We start from the raw sequence: 22666 nt of genomic DNA on the forward strand, positions 1-22666 counted from the left end.
GCAGCCGCAGACCCGGAACGAAATGGTCTGCCTGGCTGTTTCTAATCAATTTCGAGGCAAAAAACGCCGTTTTGCCCTCTGCGGTTCCGACGGTCCGGTTCACCGCCTGCCGTTCGGGTTTCCGTGAAGGTAAGTCCGCTAATAAAGAACGTTTGCCCCCGACTCCAAGCTGCTGTGTTCACGTTAGCAGCTAATGCTGTGTTAAGCTAACATTAACACAGCAGCTAATGCTGTTAGCATCCTAGCGTCACGTTCCGTTCCTCAAAACGCTTCAAATCGATCACTTTTCTGTCTGCGCGTGTCTGTAATTGAACTGATAAGTGTTCGGTGGTGCTAACTGATCAGTGATTGTTTAGCATTAGCTTTTGTTGTAATGCTAATGACATGTTGCCCGTGCTAGCAAAGCTGTCTCCTGTTAATGAAGCACTTCCGGTCTCATTCACGTCTGAAATGAATTGGAATCGATTCTAATGACTTCATCATTCAATCGATGCTCTTTCCTGTGTGTTGTCGCGTTAGTTTAGTAAACTGGATGTAAATAAAATATTGTTTACTCCGACAACAACATCTGAAAGGGATCGATCATTAATTTGATCAGATAATCCAGTCGTGGATTTTCTGATCAACATACAACAGAAGGCGAGTAATCACACAATAAATGAAGAAATCAATATTATCAATCAATCAAAGTTGATTTATAAAGCGCTTTTCATACAGAGTGTGTAGCGCAAAGTGCTTTACATATATTACTGATATCAGACATCTTGCAATGTTTGCTCTGCCCCACCAGTTTACCTCTGACCTCGACTTAATAAACCACTGCCAGCTGCTTCTATCAATATTGTCAATAATAATCAATGCTAAAGTTCAGCTTCCTGCTTTTACTTCAATTCTCAACACTTAACATCCAATTCATGTGTGATGTCACCTCTGTCCAGCTATGTACAAGTCAGTGGTTATAATCAGTACTTCCTGTTTCTGTGGCATCACTTCCTCCGTTCTCCCTTGGAGACCCAGGAGAGGTCCAAAGCAATTGTTCTCACAAGTTTACTAGCCGTCAGTCTGATCTGCATCATTCTGTAGAAGCTTGAAGGTCAAGGTGGTACCATCTGGTGCCATCGTCTGCAGAACTCTTAATGTTTCGACTTTCTGGACAAGTTGAGAAATCGTCAGGAGGTGCTTGACGTTCCTTGAGTTCTACAGGAACCTTCGTGGTGCCCCCTCTCTCGGTCTCATGGAGTAAGTAAAGTTGGTTCTCTAGAACCTTGGGATACATCTGCGTACTTGTGACCAATAGTTTGAATCCTTTGAACCTTCATTTCTGCCAAAAAGATTCTCCTTGCTGAAACCCAACTGTCTCTTGATGTCTGTGAGGGTTCTCATTCATCCAGATCATGAATATCCCAAGGATCCAGCTTTGCACGGACTGTCTTATTTATTTCAGGATGAGTTGTTCATCAGAAATCTTCATTGCCTTATTGAGATCGTTTGCGTCTTCCCCTTTTGAACATGAACATGTTAGACCCTTCTACTTGAGAACTCTCAACGAGATTCTAGACCTATTTAGGGTCATGATGTCCCTGCAGTGGGGGGGGGGCAGTCTCTTACTGGGTATTTCAATGTATGTTTCAATGTACCCTGTTTGACGAGAGTCTTCCTCATTATCATCAACTCTCTCCCTTCATGTGAATTCTAGTCAAAACTTTCTGAAAAGACGGTCACGTATGATCAATCCATCAAAGCGCCTCACAAAACCAATCGATCATTCCGGATCAATAACACACTTCACATGTAATCCTGCATCAGATATGTTTCACTTGCACGTCCAGATGGGTCACATCGGTAGGTTCGCCATCAGTGTCCCAGTCTAGACCGGGGCAGCCATTGTTTTCACCCGAACAGCACCAGTGGGTGTAGGATTAGTCAGCATTAGTATCATCTTCTGTGCTTGGTCTTCAAATAATGGACTTCCTGTTGCTGCTATCGCCGTACAGCTGTTCCAGGTGTGCCAGGGTACCTTATCCAGAGAAATTCCAGCCTGTTGCTACCTGCTAAGTCGTTAGATGGGTAGAACACCCCTGTTATGACGTTTGAAAGCAATGACATGTTCAGGGATCGGCGCTTTGTCTTTTGTCCTCCTGACAACCAGACCCCCAAAGTACCCAAAGTCAGGGAAGTGTCATCCCGAACAAAACTAAACAGTACCGATTCCTATGCAGAGAAAGGGTCGTGTTCCTCGGTCCAAGTGTTGTCTTTGTTTTGACTGCTCTTCAGGTCTTTCTTAGTAAGTCACATTTCCTGTCTTTCTTGGCATCTTCCTTCTGCAGCCAACGCTCCGAGCCTTTTTCCTCCCATCATGTCTCACAACTACCCAAACAGAGGACCGCCGGCTGCCCCTAATTTCAGATCTGGACCTTACAGACGACCACCGGCCTCTGATCTTGGACCTCCACCTAACAGACGGCTGCCATCCGACTCCAGTCTCGTACCTGAGCAAGGATCTTACAGAACTTCAAATCCCCATCAATCCTTTCGGGACCAGAACTTTTACACAGCGTATCAGGCCTCCTCCTCCTCATCGTGTCAGACTTCCTTATCGTCCTCCTCCAGAGCTCAGTCCACACAAGATGGAGCTCTCAACATCTTGAACAGCTGTGGTCTAGAACCTGGTGACCTGACTCTGCTGGCTGAGCTGCCTGAAGATGTGCTGACCATCGAGTCCCTGCCTCGTGTCCTCAATCAGATAAAAGGAAAGAAGGGAGCCACCCACACAGCTCAACCTCCATCCTCCACTTCTTCCTGTAATCCTCCCAGCTCTACACGCCAGCCTGTTTGCACCGGTAACTGGGATCAAGCTCATAGCCAGCGCCTACAGTACCCGGTGGACTCAGTAACATCCAGTCCTGCTCCACCTGACTTGGACAAATGGGGTAATCCCAGGACCTACAGCTCTGGCAGAGTAGACACCTCATCATTGTCATCATTGTCATTGTCCTCAAGCCACTTGCCAGACTCCCACTACAGACTCTCTGGCCTTGGCAACATGGGCAGAAGTCCTAGTCCAGCACCATCCCATGAGTACCACCACAAACGGTCTGACTACGGTAAGGCAGGTGGAAACTTGGGCCTGGTTTCCTCTCAGAAACATGTTTCTAGCTTGGCAGGAGGAGGACGCGAAGGTATTTGTCCTTCCCTTTTCCCAGAGCTGGGACCAGCTGATTGCAGGTCAGGTCTTCCCGCTGAACAACACCTTCTGAAAACTCCTGGGGGGCTCCATGAGATGGGCACCTCTTCCACCAAGACCAGCAACCAGGTGGCCACCTTACCCTCCAAGAAAGAAGCTATGGACTTCCATGGTTCAGCTCCACCGTCGTACCCGTACTCATGCTGTCTGTGTGACATCGCTGTGATTACAGAGACGGTAAGTCCCCTTGTCCATGTTTGTGGGGCGGACCTGTGGTACTGTTTTTAACTCTTGGTATACTGGCTGAATAAGAGCGGTTAATGGTAAAAATCTGTCCATCAGTCTGTCACAGAATCTGATGGATGTGTCCGTCTTACTGTCCAGTTCAAAAAGCAGTCATATGTTCCTATGTTCTTCTTGTGTTTCAGGGATGGAATAAACACATCAATGGGGTTCTTCATGCTGATGGACAACTCAACCTGCTACAGAGGTACATCTCCACGAAGACATTTGCTTTTGAATTAAGTGTAAATAGTGCACCTCCTGTTTGTGAATCTTTCAGTCCTGTTTGCTTCAGACTGTACACCAACAGGATTTAGGGTCAGCCTTGATTTGTCCCGTTCCTCATCCTTACAAGTTTTTTGGGACCTTTAATCCATGGACTACAGCTTTAGTTTATCCATGTCTTGTTTCTTCTGCAGGTTTCCTAAATGGGACTGTCGCTTGGAGTCGGTGTGCAGGTACGCAGCAGGGCTCGAAATTAACTTTTTTTCTTGGTAGCACTGGTGCTCCCAAATTTAGAAGTTAGTCACACCAGCAAAGACTTCAGGAGCACCCCCCCGAAAGCAAGGCAGTGACGGAGTGATAGACGCTCCGTCCATCTCCATTCCTCCTCTCTCCCTCGCCCAGGAGAGCAGCAGCAGCTGCGCTCTCATTGGTTCCTGGCAGACTGCGGTCCTGCTCAGACTGTTTCACACTTTCTCCAGCAGGTCCACACTCACCCGTCCGCATCAAACAAACTGTCGGTAGTGCGTTCGAGGGTGCACACCCGGCGCCTACGCGTTTTCCCCACATCCTCACAAAACTGTATGAGAGACGCTCACCTGAGGATGCTGCGTTGGTCTGCCTCCGGGTCAGGGGCCAAACTGAGGCACAAGTACCAGGCTGTCAGGCCAGCCCGGTACCTGGACTGAACCATTTTGGTTATTATTGGATTGTTTTGTATTTTAAAACATCACTAAAAGATGTTAGCCCAAACTCCACCATGCCTTTAGTGAACATTCGTTTGCATTTTTCTGGGTCATTTTGCCCTCAGCTCGGACTTCAGGGATAATTCTGCGCAAAAGATCTGTGCTTTGTTTCACAGTGCCGCTTCATGTTACTACTTTTAATTCATACTAGGTGTTCAGACCATATGAGGTAAAATGGTTTTGAACTGCCTGATGGAGGAATAAACATACATTTCGTCCACTCATTGTTAACCAGCGGTTTTCCTCGTTACTTCCCTTCGTTTGGAGCTCTGCTGTCTCCCTTCTTCTGTGCTCCTGTAGCGGTAAACTCAGCGGTAGCGGCAGCGAGCTGTCTCACTTCCTAGTGCTCTGACTGTAGCCGCGAACTGCAAGTAAAAATGCACCAAGAAAATCTACTCTCGTGAATTTCTCATGGAGTGGTCACGGGTCCGGACAGAACCATCACGCAGTCTGGATCCGGACCGCGGTCCGCCATTTGGTGACCCCTGCTCTATGGAGAGAGAAAGAGCGACAGAGAAGAGGAAAAAAAAAGGTGCACCAAATTTTTTTCCCTAGTCGCACCGCTGCTCCCAAATATATTTAATAGTCACACTGATAAAAATTTGGGCGCATATGCGACCAAAATGGTCGCAATTTCGAGCCCTGCGCAGTGTTGATCACTAATACCAGAATCTCCCCAGGACAGTCATAAACAATCAAATAGGTACTCACATCCGTCCTCTCATTGGACAGGGCTGACGGTCAACCAGAAAGGAAGAATGAAGGAGCCTCTCAGCCGGCGGCCAATCAGAGTGCTGGTAAGCCCTGTTTGTCTGTGCTGTTGGTATCTTTCTCCAGATTGCGCTCCTCAAATTTGTTTCCTGTTTCCGGCAGGTCCAGCACCAAAGAAAAAGTGTCAGAAGGTAACAACATCAGGAAGCTGTGAGGTTGTGCCCCCCTGCTGCTCCGTGAACTCTGACTCACCTGTGTCTGGTGTTCTGTTTCCTGTCAGGCTGCGGACAGAAGTAAAGTGGTATGTGTGAAGTTTCCAGCTCAGTGTGTGGACGAGGCATACCTGAAGAAACTTATCGAACCTTTCGGAAGAATCATCAAAATGCTCAAGTTTCCATCTTTAGTGAGTCCACCTGTGTCACACAGATGTCAATCATGCTTCTGACCCAAAGGGAGTTAGAGAGGAGACATATCAGGTGCTGGTTCAGGTTTGTAGATAGTGCCACCTTACCCAGTCCTGATCCAATCACCAGTTACAGATTAGAGGTTAGGGTTAAGGTTAGGATTAGGGCTACGGTTGGAGTTGGGGTTAGGGTTTAGGTTAGTGCTATCAGTGTTCTCTTTTGTGTGCGTCCTTGCGTCTTTGAACCCTAACCTCAATACTAACTCCGACCGTAGCCATAACCCTAACCCAAACTCAACCCTAGCCATAAATGTAACCCTTGTCCAAACTTTACCCTAACCCTAAACCCAACCCGAACTCTAACCGTAACCTCGTCTAAACCTTAACGCCAACCCTAACCATAACCTTATCCTTAACTGTAACCCTAAACCCAACCCTAATCCAAGTCCTAACCTCAACCCTATCCCTTGCCATAAACCTAACCCCAGTCCAAACCTTACCCCTAACCTCAAACCTAACCCTAACCTTAACGCTAACCCTATTCCAAACCTTCAACCCTAAACTTAATCCTACACCCAGTCTTAACCACAACTCTAACCCTAGTCCTAACCTAAACCCTCACAATAACCCTACCCCAGTCCTAACCCTAACCACAACCCTAACTCTGGTCCAAAACTTAATCCGAAAACCCAATCCCAACCCTAGTCCTAACATCAACCCTATCCCTAATCTTTATCCTAACTCTAACCCTAGAACTAACCTTAACCTTAACCCTAGAACTAACCTCAACCCTAACCTATCCCAAACCCTAGTGATAACCCTAACCCCAGTTCAAATCTTAACCCTGGTGCCAACCCTAACCCCAACCCTAACTGAAATCTTAACCCTAACCATTACCCCAGCCCTAACCTTACTTCTAACCTTAAACCATGTCCCTCACCACGACTATAAATGTAACCCTATTCCTAACCTCAAACTTAATCCTAGTCCAAACCTTAACCCTAATGTGAACCCTATCCCTATTAATAACCTTAAACCCAACACTAACCATAACCCTAGCCCTAACTGCAACCCTAACTTTAACCCTGGCCATAGGGATAGGATTGAGGTTAGGGTTAGTGTTGGGATAGGATTATGGCTAGGGTTAAGGTTGTTAGAACTAGGGTTAGGGTTATGGCTAGGGTTAAGGTTGTTAGGACTAGTTTGGGTTGGGGTTACCTCGGTTTAAGGCTAAAATAATCCAAGGTTTAGTTAGGACTAGGGTTTGGGTTAGGGGTTAGTTTTGTTTTTACTGTTCTGATACAATGTTGTTACCATGTTAATACAAAATTATTACAATTTTTTATTACCCTCTTGTTACATGTTACGATGTTATTACATTGTGGTTAGGGTTATTCCTATGTTGTTGAACAGGTAATACCATATTATGACGCTGGTACATCAGGGTTAGTGTTAGGTTAGGGTAGGGTTTGGGTTAGGTTTAGGGCAGGGTCAGGGTTATTACCATGTTATTGAAGTTAGTACCATGTTATTACACTGGTACACTAGGGTTAGTGTCAGGACTAGGGTAGGCGTTAGGTTAGGGTAAGGGATAGGGTGGTGTTAGGTGATAGGGTTTGGTTAGGGTTATAACCATGTTATTGAACTGTTAATACCATGTTATTACACTGGTACACTTGGGGTAGAGTACAGTTAGGTCAGGGGCAGGGTAAGGGTTTGGGTTAGGTTAGGATTAGGGGTTAAGGGTCTTTTTCACCGAGCTAATACAATGTTATTACGATTTTATTACACTATTACATGTTATTACACTGTGGTTAGGGTTATTACCATGTTGTTACCATGTTATTACATTGTACACTAGAGGTAGGGTTAGGGATTACGGATTGGGCTATGTTTTCACTGCACTAATGCAATGTTGTTGCCATGGTAATACAATGTTATTGCAACTTCATTACTGTGTTATTAACTTGTTAGGGTTAAGGTTATTACAATGTTATTACTATGTTATTGAACTGTTAATACCATTCTGTTTCACTGGTACACTAGGGTTAGGGTCGGGGGGGGGGGGGGGGTTAGCGTTTGGCTAGAATTTGGGTAATGGTTAGGTTTCAAGTTATGGTTTTTACCATGTTGTTAAAGTATTAGTACCATGCTATGAGACTGGTACACCAGGGTTAGAGTTAGGATTCAGGTTAGGGTTATGTTTTTACCTGTCAATATCATGTTATTGTTGGTGTTAGGTTTAGGTTCAGAGTGTGGGTAAAGGTTATCCAACAGACTAAATGACCAGGGCCATGGCAAATGTGAAGGCAGGCCGACGAACCGACCGAAAAAAATTCTTTCTAGACTGACCGATCTAAAAGAAACTTTATTTAGACTGACTGATCGACCAAAAAAACATGTTTTGGGCCAACCAAAAAAATATCTTTAGTCCGACTGACCATGCAACCATCCATCCATCCATCCATCCATCCATCCATCCATCCATCCATCCATCCTCTTCCGCTTATCCGGGGTCAGGTCGCGGGGGCAGCAGCTTAAGCAGGGAAGCCCAGACTTCCCTCTCCCTAGCCACTTCGTCCAGCTCCTCCGGGAGAATCCCAAGGCGTTCCCAGGCCAGCCGGGAGACATAGTCTCTCCAGCATGTCCTGGGTCGTCCCCGGTGCCTCCTCCCGGTAGGACGTGCCCGGAACACCTCACCAGGGAGGCGTCCAGGAGGCATCCTGACCAGATGCCCGAGCAACCTCATCTGGCTCCTCTCGATGCGGAGGAGTAGCGGTTCGACTCTGAGTCCCTCCCGGATGACCGAACTTCTCACCCTATCTCTAAGGGAGACCCCGGACACCCTGCGGAGGAAACTCATTTCGGCCGCTTGTATCCGGGATCTCGTTCTTTCGGTCACGACCCATAGCTCGTGACCATAGGTGAGGGCAGGAACGTAGATCGACCGGTAAATCGAGAGCTTTGCCTTTCGGCTCAGCTCCTTCTTCATCACGACGGACCGATACAGAGTCCGCATCACTGCAGACGCTGCACCGATCCGCCTGTCGATCTCCCGTTCCATTGTACACTCACTCGTGAACGAGACCCCAAGATACTTGAACTCCTCCACTTGGGGCAGGATCATGCAACCAAAAAATCCTAATTTTTTTAGATCGGCCGACTGACCATCTGACCAAAAAAATTTTCAGACTGACCGACCGACTGACAAAAAAATGTTTTGATCGACTTAATGGAAAAAATTTTGTAGACCAACCAACAGCCCCAAAAAATTGTTTGGACCGACCAACCATGCCACCAATAAACCATCACGTTTTAGGCCAACCGAACGACCAAAAAAACCCCCATTTTTTAAGACCGACCGACCGACCATCTGACCGAAAAATTTGTTTTTAAACTGACCGACCGACTGAAAGAAAATTTTTGACTGAATGACCAACTTATGGAAAAAAAATTTTAAACCAACTGACCGACCCCCCCGAAAATTTTTTTTAGACTGACCAAAAAACATTTAGACCGAAAAAAAAATTTTTTGGACCGTCCAAAAAAAACGTGTTTCAACCAAAGGCCTGAAGAAAAATATTTAAGACCGAAAGCAATTTTTTTTAGACCAACCCAAAATTTTTTTTTAAATTTTTGTTGGTTTACAAAAGTTTTCTGTCTGAGACAAAAAAATTTTGGTTGGTCTAAAAAAAATTGTCGGTCAAAGACAAAAATTTTTTGGTTGGTCTAAAAAAATTTTTTTGTAGTCCCTCAGTCTAAAAAATTTTTTTGGTTTGTCTATGAAAAATTTTGGTCCCAAAAGAATGTTGATTTTTGAATGGTCTAAAAAAAAAAGTTTATGGTCCGTGTAAAACAACAATTTCGTTAAGTAAAAAATATTTTTTTGGGGTCTAAAAAATATTTTTATTATGTTCGTTTTAATGAAATTTTTGTTTGGATCGTCGGTCTAAAAATGTTTTTTGATCCTTTTGAATTTTTTTTCAATGCAATAGTATGTTGTTACCATGGTAATACAATGTTACTACGATTTTATTACCCTATTACATGTTATTACAGTGTGGTTAAGGTTATTAAAATGTTATTAACATGTTATTAACATGTTATTAACATGTTATTAACATGTTATTACACTGGTACACTACGATTAGGGGTTAGGGTTGGTTAAGGGTTAGGATAGGGTAACAGCTAAGGTGGGTTCAGGGTTATGTTTTAAGACCGAAAGCAATTTTTTTAGACCAACCCAAAAACCTTTTTGAAATTTTTGTTGGTTTGCCAAAGTTTTTTTGGTCCGTCTCAAAAACATTTTGGTCTGAAATGTTTTGTTTTGTCAGTTTAAAATATATTTTTTTTGGTTTTCTCTAAAAATTTTGTGTGGTCCATCCCAAAAAAATTTGTCTAAAAATGTTTTTTCGGTCTCAAACAAAAATTTTTTGGTTGGTGTAAAAAAATTTTTTCGGTCCAAGACAAAATATTTTTGGTTGGTCTAAAAAAATTTTGTAGTCTGTCAGTCTAAAAAATTTTTTGGTTTGTCTATAAAAAATTTTGGTCCGAAAAGAATGTTGATTTTTGAGTGGTCTAAAAAAAAGTTTATAGTCCGTGTAAAAAATGTATCGTTAAAAAAAAATTTGGTTGGTAAAAAATATTTTTTTTTGGGTCTAAAGAATATTATGTTCGTTTTCACGAAATTTTTGTTTGGATCGTCGGTCTAAAAATGTTTTTTGATCCTTTTGAAAAAATTTTTCAATGCAATAGTATGTTGTTACCATGGTAATACAATGTTATTACGATTTTATTACCCTATTACATGTTATTACAGTGTGGTTAATGTTATTAAAATGTTATTAACATGTTATTAACATGTTATTAACATGTTATTACACTGGTACACTACGATTAGGGGTTAGGGTTGGTTAAGGGTTAGGATAGGGTAACAGTTAAGGTAGGTTTAGGGTTATGTTTTAAGACCGAAAGCAATTTTTTTAGACCAACCCAAAAACCTTTTTGAAATTTTTGTTGGTTTGCCAAAGTTTTTTTGGTCCGTCTCAAAAACATTTTGGTCTGAAATGTTGTTTTGTTTTGTCGGTTTAAAATATATTTTTTTTGGTTTTCTCTAAAAATTTTGTGTGGTCCATCCCAAAAAAATTTGTCTAAAAATGTTTTTTCGGTCTCAAACAAAAAATTTTTGGTTGGTGTAAGAAAATTTTTCGGTCCAAGACAAAAAATTTTTGGTTGGTCTAAAAAAATTTTGTAGTCTGTCAGTCTAAAAAATTTTTTGGTTTGTCTATAAAAAATTTTGGTCCGAAAAGAATGTTGATTTTTGAGTGGTCTAAAAAAAAGTTTATAGTCCGTGTAAAAAATGTATCGTTAAAAAAAAAATTTGGTTGGTCTAAAAAATTTTTTGGTCCCAAAAGAATGTTGATTTTTGAATGGTCTAAAAAAAAGTTTATGGTCTGTGTAAAAAAACTTATCGTTAAAAAAAAAAATTTGGTTGGTAAAAAATATTTTTTTTGGGTCTAAAGAATATTTTTATTATGTTCGTTTTAACGAAATTTTTGTTTGGATCGTCGGTCTAAAAAGGTTTTTTGATCCTTTTGAATTTTTTTCAATGCAATAGTATGTTGTTACCATGGTAATACAATGTTATTACGATTTTATTACCCTATTACATGTTATTACAGTGTGGTTAGGGTTATTACCATGTTATTAACATGTTATTACCATGTTATTACACTGGTACACTACGATTAGGGGTTAGGGTTGGTTAAGGGTTAGGATAGGGTAACGGTTATTGTAGGTTTAGGGTTATGTTTTAAGACCGAAAGCAATTTTTTTAGACCAACCCAAAAATCTTTTTTAAATTTTTGTTGGTTTACAAAAGTTGTTTTGGTCCGTCTCAAAAACATTTTGGTCTGAAATGTTTTTTTGTTTTGTCAGTTTAAAATATGTATTTTTTTGGTTTCTCTAGAAATTTTGTGTGGTCCATTCCAAAAAAAATTTCAGTCTAAAATTTTTTTGTCTGAGACAAAAAAATTGTGGTTGGTCTAAAAAAATTTTTTTTTAGTCCCTCAGTCTAAAAAAATTTTTAATATAAAAAAATTTGGTCCCAAAAGAATGTTGATTTTTGAATGGTCTAAAAAAAAAGTTTATCGTCCGTGTAAAAAAACTATTTCGTTAAGTAAAAGATTTTTTTTTTGGTTCTAAAGAATGTTTTTATTATGTTTCAACGAAATTTTTTTGGGATCGTCGGTCCAAAAATGTTTTTTGATCCTTTTGAATTTTTTTTTCAATGCAATAGTATGTTGTCACCATGGTAATACAATGTTATTACGATTTTATTACCCTATTACATGTTATTACAGTGTGGTTAAGGTTATTACCATGTTATTAACATGTTATTACCATGTTATTAACATGTTATTACCACGTTATTAACATGTTATTACCATGTTATTACCATGTTATTACACTGGTACACTACGATTAGGGGTTAGGGTTGGTTAAGGGTTAGGATAGGGTAACAGTTAAGGTAGGTTTAGGGTTACGTTTTAAGACCGAAAGCAATTTTTTTAGACCAACCCAAAAACCTTTTTGAAATTTTTGTTGGTTTGCCAAAGTTTTTTTGGTCCGTCTCAAAAACATTTTGGTCTGAAATGTTGTTTTGTTTTGTCGGTTTAAAATATATTTTTTTTGGTTTTCTCTAAAAAATTTTGTGTGGTCCATCCCAAAAAAATTTGTCTAAAAATGTTTTTTCGATCTCAAACAAAAAATTTTTGGTTGGTGTAAAAAAATTTTTTCGGTCCAAGACAAAATATTTTTGGTTGGTCTAAAAAAATTTTGTAGTCTGTCAGTCTAAAAAATTTTTTGGTTTGTCTATAAAAAATTTTGGTCCGAAAAGAATGTTGATGTTTGAGTGGTCTAAAAAAAAGTTTATAGTCCGTGTAAAAAATGTATCGTTAAAAAAAAAATTTGGTTGGTCAGTCTAAAAAATTTTTTGGTCCCAAAAGAATGTTGATTTTTGAATGGTCTAAAAAAAAGTTTATGGTCTGTGTAAAAAAACTTATCGTTAAAAAAAAAAATTTGGTTGGTAAAAAATATTTTTTTTGGGTCTAAAGAATATTTTTATTATGTTCGTTTTAACGAAATTTTTGTTTGGATCGTCGGTCTAAAAAGGTTTTTTGATCCTTTTGAATTTTTTTTCAATGCAATAGTATGTTGTTACCATGGTAATACAATGTTATTACGATTTTATTACCCTATTACATGTTATTACAGTGTGGTTAGGGTTATTACCATGTTATTAACATGTTATTACCATGTTATTACACTGGTACACTACGATTAGGGGTTAGGGTTGGTTAAGGGTTAGGATAGGGTAACGGTTATTGTAGGTTTAGGGTTATGTTTTAAGACCGAAAGCAATTTTTTTAGACCAACCCAAAAATCTTTTTTAAATTTTTGTTGGTTTACAAAAGTTGTTTTGGTCCGTCTCAAAAACATTTTGGTCTGAAATGTTTTTTTGTTTTGTCAGTTTAAAATATGTATTTTTTTGGTTTCTCTAAAAATTTTGTGTGGTCCATTCCAAAAAAATTCTCAGTCTAAAATTTTTTTGTCTGAGACAAAAAAATTTTGGTTGGTCTAAAAAAATTTTTTTTTAGTCCCTCAGTCTAAAAAAATTTTTAATATAAAAAAATTTGGTCCCAAAAGAATGTTGATTTTTGAATGGTCTAAAAAAAAAGTTTATCGTCCGTGTAAAAAAACTATTTCGTTAAGTAAAAGATTTTTTTTTTGGTTCTAAAGAATGTTTTTATTATGTTTCAACGAAATTTTTTTGGGATCGTCGGTCCAAAAATGTTTTTTGATCCTTTTGAATTTTTTTTTCAATGCAATAGTATGTTTTCACCATGGTAATACAATGTTATTACGATTTTATTACCCTATTACATTTTATTACAGTGTGGTTAAGGTTATTACCATGTTATTAACATGTTATTACCACGTTATTAACATGTTATTACCACGTTATTAACATGTTATTACCATGTTATTACACTGGTACACTACGATTAGGGGTTAGGGTCGGTTAAGGGTTAGGATAGGGTAACGGTTATGGTAGGTTTAGGGTTATGTTTTAAGACCGAAAGCAATTTTTTTAGACCAACCCAAAAACCTTTTTGAAATTTTTGTTGGTTTGCCAAAGTTTTTTTGGTCCGTCTCAAAAACATTTTGGTCTGAAATGTTGTTTTGTTTTGTCGGTTTAAAATATATTTTTTTTGGTTTTCTCTAAAAAATTTTGTGTGGTCCATCCCAAAAAAATTTGTCTAAAAATGTTTTTTCGATCTCAAACAAAAAATTTTTGGTTGGTGTAAAAAATTTTTTTCGGTCCAAGACAAAATATTTTTGGTTGGTCTAAAAAAATTTTGTAGTCTGTCAGTCTAAAAAAATTTTTGGTTTGTCTATAAAAAATTTTGGTCCGAAAAGAATGTTGATGTTTGAGTGGTCTAAAAAAAAGTTTATAGTCCGTGTAAAAAATGTATCGTTAAAAAAAAAATTTGGTTGGTCAGTCTAAAAAATTTTTTGGTCCCAAAAGAATGTTGATTTTTGAATGGTCTAAAAAAAAGTTTATGGTCTGTGTAAAAAAACTTATCGTTAAAAAAAAAAATTTGGTTGGTAAAAAATATTTTTTTTGGGTCTAAAGAATATTTTTATTATGTTCGTTTTAACGAAATTTTTGTTTGGATCGTCGGTCTAAAAAGGTTTTTTGATCCTTTTGAATTTTTTTTCAATGCAATAGTATGTTGTTACCATGGTAATACAATGTTATTACGATTTTATTACCCTATTACATGTTATTACAGTGTGGTTAGGGTTATTACCATGTTATTAACATGTTATTACCATGTTATTACACTGGTACACTACGATTAGGGGTTAGGGTTGGTTAAGGGTTAGGATAGGGTAACGGTTATTGTAGGTTTAGGGTTATGTTTTAAGACCGAAAGCAATTTTTTTAGACCAACCCAAAAATCTTTTTTAAATTTTTGTTGGTTTACAAAAGTTGTTTTGGTCCGTCTCAAAAACATTTTGGTCTGAAATGTTTTTTTGTTTTGTCAGTTTAAAATATGTATTTTTTTGGTTTCTCTAAAAATTTTGTGTGGTCCATTCCAAAAAAATTCTCAGTCTAAAATTTTTTTGTCTGAGACAAAAAAATTTTGGTTGGTCTAAAAAAATTTTTTTTTAGTCCCTCAGTCTAAAAAAATTTTTAATATAAAAAAATTTGGTCCCAAAAGAATGTTGATTTTTGAATGGTCTAAAAAAAAAGTTTATCGTCCGTGTAAAAAAACTATTTCGTTAAGTAAAAGATTTTTTTTTTGGTTCTAAAGAATGTTTTTATTATGTTTCAACGAAATTTTTTTGGGATCGTCGGTCCAAAAATGTTTTTTGATCCTTTTGAATTTTTTTTTCAATGCAATAGTATGTTTTCACCATGGTAATACAATGTTATTACGATTTTATTACCCTATTACATTTTATTACAGTGTGGTTAAGGTTATTACCATGTTATTAACATGTTATTACCACGTTATTAACATGTTATTACCACGTTATTAACATGTTATTACCATGTTATTACACTGGTACACTACGATTAGGGGTTAGGGTTGGTTAAGGGTTAGGATAGGGTAACGGTTATGGTAGGTTTAGGGTTATGTTTTAAGACCGAAAGCAATTTTTTTAGACCAACCCAAAAACCTTTTTTAAATTTTTGTTGGTTTACAAAAGTTGATTTGGTCCGTCTCAAAAAAATTTTGGTCTGAAATGTTTTTTTGTTTTGTCAGTTTAAAACAATTTTGTCTTTGGTTTCGCTAAAAATTTTGTGTGGACCATCCCAAAAAAATTTTCAGTCTAAAAATGTTTTTTCAGTGTGAGACAAAAATGTTTTGGTTGGTCTAAAAAAAATTTGGTCTGAAATGTTTTTTTGTTTTGTCAGTTTAAAAAAAAATTTTGTTTGGTTTCTCTAAAAATTTTGTGTGGTCCATCCCAAAAAAATGTTCAGTCTAAAAATGTGTTTTTCAGTGTGAGACAAAATTTTTTTGGTTGGTCTAAAAAAATGTTTTTTTAGTCTGTCAGTGTAAGAAATTTTTTTTGGTTTGTCTATAAAAAATTTTGGTCCCCAAAAAATGTTTCATTTGGTGGGTCTGAAAAAAATGTTAGTAGTCACTGTAAAAAAAATTTTTTGTAGGTAATTTTTAAAAATTTTTTTCATCCATCTGAATTTTTATGGTCTAAAATTTTCTTTGGTCTGAATAAAATTATTATGTGGTCCGTTTGAGAAATTTTTGTTTGGTTCATTGGTCTTAAAAAAAATATTTGGTCTGTTTGAAAACATTTTTTGGGGTATGTCCTAAAAATTTTCTGTCCCAAAATTTTTTTAAATTTTATTGGTTTTTAAAAAGATTTTTTTGGTCCATCTCAAAAATATTTTGGTCTAAAACATGTATTTTTGTTTGGTCAGTTTAAAAAACATTTTCATTTGGTTGATTTAAAAAAAAATTGTGGTCCATCCAACAAAAGTTTTTTGGTTGGTCTAAAAAAAATTTCTCATTTTGTCAAATTTGTTTGGTCCGTCAGTCCAAAAAATTTTTTGGTTTGTCTATAAAACAATTTTGTTCCCAAAAAATAAACGTTAAAAAAAATTAATTGTTGGCCGGTCAAAACATTTTTTTCATCCATCTGAATTTTTTTTTGTTTGCCTAAAAAAGTTTTTAGTATTAGTTTTTTTTGTGGTCCTTTTGAAAACATGCTTTTGGTTTGTCGGTCTAAAAAATTTTTCTGGTACGTTTCATAAAATTTTTCAATGCCAGCACTGTTTTTACAATGTTAATACAATGTTATTACAATTTATATTACCCTATTACATGTTATTACAGTGTTATTAGATGTTATTGAACTGTTAACATGTCCAGGAGACCGCTGGATTCGGGTGATGTCTAGGGTTAGGACTAAGGTAGGGTTAATGTTAGGGTTGTAGCTCGATCGGGGTTAGGGTTAGGTTTACGGCTCGGGTTGTAGGTTGCGATTAGGTTGAAGGGTTACTTCCTTGCTTGTGGAATGGACCAGTCAGGTGTCTTTGATCATTCACAACTGTCTCGTCTTTCATTGCTCTTGTCTTTTTTTGAGACATGTTTATGCATAGACTTCGGAACAAACATGAATTTGCAGAAATATATGAAGTGTTTTTATTAAAATTAGACACGGTCTCTGATCTGTTTTATAATTACTGTCAAAAGAAAATTATCACCTTGTTTTCTTTTTTTCTACGTACATGAAGAATCCATTTAACATTTGTTCAGTGTCCAACCAGCCTGACAGACGTGTTGTGAACCCTGCAGGCGTTCGTGGAGCTGGGCTCCATCGATCAGGCCAAAGACTTGGTGAAGTTCCACGTTAACAATCCTCCGACCGTCAACGGACAGCAGATCGAGTTCAGGATCTCCAACACCTTCAGCTTCCTCCAGGTAGGACCTTCACACACGTAACTGCTCACTGCATTAGCTTGAAGTCACGTGACTCCGGTATCTCCGTGTCTTCAGAGCTCTCGGGTGGTGAGTTTCAGTCCGGCGCCATCAGGAGAGAATGGCAAATCGGATCTGATGAGCGTCATCAAACGCTTCGGCCTGCCGCTCTTCACCTTGTTCCTGCCGTCTATGGTGAGGTTCCAGACCCATCATGGTTCTGCTTCAGCTGCCTGTTGATCTCTACGCTGTGCTTCGTTACCACATGACTGGGTTTGTTTTTATTCAGGCGTTTGTGGAGATGAAGAACGGTCCCGATGCTCAGATGCTAGTGGACTATTATTCCTCCACCAGTTTGAAGATCAACGACGACGTCATCAAAGTTTCCTTCTCCATGGAGTACAACAGCCTCTCGTGAGTACGTTGGACCAGACCGGAACCCCGACCCAACGATTATCGATCGGTAATCCATCTCCTGTCCCGTCCTGCAGGCGCGTTGCGTTGGCCAAGAGGTACGAGGAGGAAACTGGTCCGACCAAGAGAAGCTCGAGCCGAGAGAGGAAGAGGAGGAGGAGCAGTAAAGACAGAGAGGAAGAGGAGAAGAGAGATGAGTCCAGAACCAGATCTGAGTCCAGAGACGAGTCCAAAAGAGACAAGAAATCCAGAACTAGATCGAAATCCAGAGAAAGGTCCAGAACAGACGAGAGGTCCAGAACCAGGTCGGAGTCTGAAAGAGACAAGAAGTCCAGGACCTCTGAGTCCAAAGAAAAGCTCCGTCAGGTGGAACGGACCGGATCCACATCCAGAGATAAATCCAGCAGCAATGGGAGAACAACCAGGTCAACGTCCACAGAGAAGAGGTCCGGGTCTCAGTCCAGACCAACAGGAGGGTCGCTGGTACCAGAGGTCTCATCCTCCAAACCTCCAGAAAGTCCAGGTCCAGATCCAGTCACTGGAATGGTCCAGGAGGGGGCGGAGCCAGGAAATGAAGAAGAGTGAGTTTCCTGTTTGTGGCTCCAATAAAACAAATTGAGTTTAAATAAACCGAAACCGTTGGTTGTTCAGATCTTCAGACGACAGCGACATCGAGGGGATGGAGGTGATCGGAGAGGATGGAGAGTGTCTCCTGGACGAGGACATGGAAACTCTGGATGAGGCTGAAGAAGACGACGATGAAGAAGCTGCTGAAAGAGCTAGCGCACCTGACGGAGGTAAACCTGACACATCCTTTCTCTCACCAACGTGAGAGAAAGGAAAAAGAAACACTTGTCTGTTTCAGAAAAAGAGAACAAGGTGAAGGATGGAGGTGCTGAGGATGAGGAGGATGGTGAGATGAAGACGCACGAGGAAGAGGAGGAGGCTGCTCAGAAGGACGACCAGGTAGAGACGTGTTCTGTCAGCTGACATCTGCCAGCCAATCATATCGCAGTCATATCTTGGCCTCACCTGTCTGTATTGGTTTCTAGGAGGAGGCGGGGCTTCCTGAACACCTGGAGAACCACGTCGATGAAGACGAGGAGAAAAGGAGCGGCAGCAGGAGTCAAAACAACGACGAGTCCGGTGAGAAGTCTCTAGAGGCAGAAACGTCATCTGGAACAAGTCCAGAAAAATCAGTAGATGAAGAGTCTGAGTCTGGAAAAGAGAAGAAATCATCAGGAAAGGAATCCGTGGTGACAAACACGGCCGAGCCCGTCTCCAACGAGACCCTGAAGACAAGTGAAGAAAATAAGACGAAGAGAAGACAGACTCGTGGGAAGAAGTCTGGTCCCAAAAAGAAAAAATCAATGGTAGTGAAACAGGAAGTTCCAGAAGAGCAGATGGACGCCCCAGGACTGGAGGATCTGAAGAGTTCAGATCAACCAGGATCTACTGGAGATCCTCCAAAACCACAAGAACAGGTGAGACAAAGACGTTTGAAGATCCAAGGTGTTTCCTGGGTAAGACTCTCTTGACTTCCTTGGCAACTTTTACTTCCTAGTGGAAGCCTTCACACGTCGCCATAGCAACAGGTTTTTCCACCAGTCCTGGTTGAACCAAGTCGTGTTTCCTTTCCGGCGTTGGAGGCTCCAGACTTTATTTAATCATCTGCTTCTGATTGGCTGCAGGAAACGGAAGTCGAAGTAGAGCAACAGTCTGAACCAGCAGGGGGCGATGCAGATCCTCAACCCACAAATCCTGTTGGTAAGAACAACCCTGTCGTTTGCCTTCTTTCCTGTTGCATCACTTCCTGTTAGTATGAAAACATCTTTGATGCGTTCAGTGTCACCTCGTCGTTTCTCTTGCAGGAACTGAGTTTGTTCGGCCCGTTGTCGGTTATTTTTGTAACTTGTGTCAGCTGATCTACGCCGATGAAGACGAAGCCAAAGTGCAGCACTGTAGCAGCGCCGCGCACTACAGGAAGTACCAGGTCAGTGTTCAGGTTCCTGTCACATGACAGGAAGTAGCAGGTGCTTTCCTCAGATGTTTGACCAACAATTGTTTTCCAGGAGAAGATGGGGAAAAATCCATGGAAGACGTGAGAAGGATCTATTTAAAGGTGTTTTTTGTTAAATAATTAATGTAGAATAGATTTTAAAAAAGTCAAAAATATCCTCATTTTTGAGGAAACTTTTATTTTGTAAAACATCACATTCTGCACAAGGAGAAAAAAAAAAGTTTGACTTAGAAAATCCAAAACACAAGACCGCTAACTAGTCGGCTAGTTTCCAGGCTTCATGCTAAGCTAAGCTAGTTTCTCCTAACGGCTGAACTATTTCTTAATCCTGCTGGTTTACACTGTAAAAATAAACGCTGTTGACTTTTGTAGCATCCGACTCCTCACTCGATGCTGAACGAACACTGAAGAACTTTTTAAATCAAATAGCTGAACATAAAAAAAAACCGCATTAATGAAATACAAAGATTTGTGGGAACCAAATATTCCTGCTCAGAAATGTTGGTTCTGGTTTCAGGCTGTCGTCTTTTTCCCTTTCTTCTTCGCTGATTTGTTCTGTTCCTTCTCCAGGTGTTTCTGAAAGTAAAGATACTTCTGGTTATTTTTAGAGAAAAATCTGTCATGCAGGTGAACTAAAGGGTGCCACAGCTAGTCTCCAGCAACCCCTGTGACCTGGAATAGCGGTTAAGAAAATGCATTAATCTAAATTTTGGCTTTTTTAAAATTTAGACACAAATTTGATCATTTTCTTGCTTTGATTTTGACGCAACTTATATAAAAATAACCATCATTGACGAGTAGATTTTCTTATAATTCTGATTATAAAATTAAAAAAAAATCTCATTTTACACAATTGTTATGAGCTTGATTAACGCTTTCACCAGATCAGATTGTTTTACACATCCTGACTCAAACCTGTCGGGAGTTGCAGTACCGCCGGCAGCCACAGGGGGGCAGTAGATGAACAGCATGTGGTTCTAATAGGTACTGGTGTGAATTTAAAATCACCATAAAACTGTTTAAATTCGAGATATTTAAAATGAAAACCAGTAAAAAAGACATTTGTTGAAGGTGAGTGGAGTTATTCTAATGGGTGTGGCTCACTGGGGGCGGGGCCTCTCACCTGCAGCTTGTCGTAGTGCGCCCTGCTGCTGCAGTGCGTCTTCTTGGCCGTCTCCTCGTTGGAGTAAAACAGGAAGCAGATGCGACAGTAAAACCCCGCCTTCACGTGTTCGGCGCCTGAAACGGACGGCGAACGTTAGCATGTGGCTAACCGCTGCTGCCCGCCAGCAGACCGGACCAGGGTTCTCACCGATTGGCTTGTCGGGGTCGTGGGGGGGCAGCGGCAGCGACGCCACACCGGATTTGTTCTCAGCTGGGGGCGGAGACTCCATCTGAGCGATCTGATTGGTCTCCATCTCCTCCTCCTGTTTAGCCTCCTGCAGCGCCGGGGAGCAAAAACGTGTGTCAGCAAGAGAGTTAGCGACATGCTAAACAGGATGGTAGCAGCAAAACAAGTGTAGCATTAACGCTGCCTGGAAACAGGAAGTGACATCATCCTCACCTCCTGGCAGCTGGTGGTCTCCGGAGCGTCGGGCGTCTCCTCGGGTTCTTCTCTCTTCTCAGGAGCGTCAACGTTCTGCGTCGGTTCCTCCTCTTCCTCCCCGTTCTGCTTTTCCTCCTCCAGCTTCTCCTCTTCCTCATTCAGGTTCTCTTCCTCTTCCTGCTTCCCCTTTTCCTCCTCCATCTTCCCCTCCTCTTCCTCCTTCTCTTCCTCTTTCACCCTCTCGTCTTCCTCCTTCTCTTCCTCCCCCACCCTCCCCTCTTCCTCCCTCTCCTCTCGGGGTCTCTTGGCTGGAGGTTCTCCGGTGTTTTTGGAGGATCTCGGGGAGTTTTCTCGTTTGCTCGGAGGCGGACATCGATGTCTGCAAGAACCAGACGGATGAAGGTGATGATGAAGATGTGAGCTGAAGCCCCGCCTTAAATTAATTCATCACTGCAAACCAGGAAACATCTTTACCAAGATTAAAATGTCCTGTAAATAACAACGTTTCGAAAATCTCTTCAAGACGAAGCAAACTACTTCCTGTTTACTGAATGTTTCCTACAAAAATTGTAACGGATTAAAAAGCCTGACTGGATGAGCGGAAATCAAACCGGCCAATCAGAAGCTGGAGAGTTCTGGACTAAGTTTAAATTAACTCACGTCTGACCCGACAAGTCCTGAGTAAGTAAACCAGAGTAAGTAAACCAGAGTAACTAACACCTACTAACTACAATATTTTCCACACTGGATTATACGGCTCACTGTCGGTTTTAGAGAAAATTGAAGGCTTGTAGGTTCAGAAAACACTGTAATCCAGAGTAACCAGCCTGAACGCATCATCAGAACCGGACCAGGAACTGACCCGTGTTTCAGCTGGCGGTACTTCCTGCTGACGTAGACGGTCAGCCGCTTCCCGTTCAGCTTCAGCGGGTTGGCTTTGCAGTGCTCGGCCATTTTCTCGGCGTCCTCGGCTCTCACCATCTCCAGGAAGCACTGCAGACGAGACGAGACGTGGGTCAGACGTCCCACCGGTAGTGAAGTACACAGGTCAGACGTCCCACAGAGGGGGGCGGGGGGTCCTGTCTCCTACCTCTCTCTTGATCATGTTGGTGAAGTACTTCCTGACCGGTCCGAACGGTTCTGCCAGCTTCAGCACGGCCTCGTCTGAGTATTTGGCGGTGGGGATCTGCCCCACGTAGACCACCTTACTGGAGCCACACTGGGGCGGCAATAACAAGGTCAGTCCCGATACCCCTAGTACCCCCAGTACCACCACCCCACCCCTGGGCGGGGCAGCTCACCCTGATGGTGGGGTAGCTGACGGAGTGGCTGATCCGCACCGGGCGGCCGCACACTGACGCCGTGACGTTACTGTTGTAGAACTTGGCCATCGCCCGCGCCTCGCTCTCCGTCTCGAACTGGAGGTACGCCTGAGGGAGGGGGGAGTTTACACAAACACAGAGTGTACCTGAACGCATCGGGTCAAGAGTTTGTCACAGTTACATCGGCCTCAGTTACCAATACAGCAGAACCTCAGTAACACGATGGAATCAGTTAAAATAATTAAAATCATTTTAATCCATTCCAGCCTGTAAGAAAAGCTACAAACCCCCTAAATTATG

The 22666-nt window shown here is 40.7% G+C and overlaps 2 protein-coding genes across 6 annotated transcripts in view; one reads left to right on the top strand and one right to left on the bottom strand.

Annotated features, from left to right (window-relative positions):
• matr3l1.1 (matrin 3-like 1.1) lies at positions 1–19686 on the top strand. Of its 4 annotated transcripts, XM_068324863.1 has the most exons (18): positions 1–129; positions 2328–3104; positions 3204–3421; positions 3613–3674; positions 3886–3924; positions 5167–5231; positions 5308–5336; positions 5426–5548; positions 16942–17067; positions 17143–17259; positions 17354–17478; positions 17556–18059; positions 18130–18275; positions 18344–18444; positions 18531–18962; positions 19170–19245; positions 19350–19471; positions 19551–19686. In XM_068324863.1, the coding sequence occupies exons 2-18, from the start codon at positions 2357–2359 to the stop codon at positions 19581–19583; spliced, it is 3066 nt and encodes a 1021-aa protein (XP_068180964.1). In that variant the 5' UTR covers positions 1–129; positions 2328–2356; the 3' UTR covers positions 19584–19686. The 4 variants fall into 4 exon arrangements, with proteins under 4 accessions (XP_068180964.1, XP_068180962.1, XP_068180965.1 ...); XM_068324861.1 differs by having other exon boundaries at positions 2328–3421; XM_068324864.1 differs by having other exon boundaries at positions 2328–3421; positions 5426–5446.
• The window catches only part of matr3l1.2 (matrin 3-like 1.2), a 10218-nt gene continuing 7207 nt past the window's right edge, over positions 19656–22666 (bottom strand). For both annotated transcript variants that reach the window (XM_068324859.1, XM_068324860.1), the window contains exons 15-21: positions 22346–22474; positions 22135–22263; positions 21907–22037; positions 21063–21423; positions 20811–20937; positions 20622–20737; positions 19656–20074 (exon numbers count right to left, since the gene is read on the bottom strand). In XM_068324859.1, coding sequence (XP_068180960.1) covers positions 20012–20074; positions 20622–20737; positions 20811–20937; positions 21063–21423; positions 21907–22037; positions 22135–22263; positions 22346–22474 — 1056 coding nt within the window. In that variant the 3' untranslated portion in view covers positions 19656–20011. The remainder of the gene's footprint in view (positions 20075–20621; positions 20738–20810; positions 20938–21062; positions 21424–21906; positions 22038–22134; positions 22264–22345; positions 22475–22666) is intronic.

Source organism: Antennarius striatus, chromosome 10, assembly GCF_040054535.1.
Source record: "Antennarius striatus isolate MH-2024 chromosome 10, ASM4005453v1, whole genome shotgun sequence".
Lineage (NCBI taxonomy): Eukaryota > Metazoa > Chordata > Actinopteri > Lophiiformes > Antennariidae > Antennarius > Antennarius striatus.

Coding starts and splice junctions, on each gene's coding strand:
- matr3l1.1 (XM_068324861.1), top strand. CDS start 2,357: ATGTCTCACAACTACCCAAACAGAGGACCGCCGGCTGCCCCTAATTTC. Junction 3,925..5,166: donor CGCTTGGAGTCGGTGTGCAG/GTACGCAGCAGG, acceptor CTCATTGGACAG/GGCTGACGGTCAACCAGAAA. Junction 5,337..5,425: donor CAAAGAAAAAGTGTCAGAAG/GTAACAACATCA, acceptor GTTTCCTGTCAG/GCTGCGGACAGAAGTAAAGT.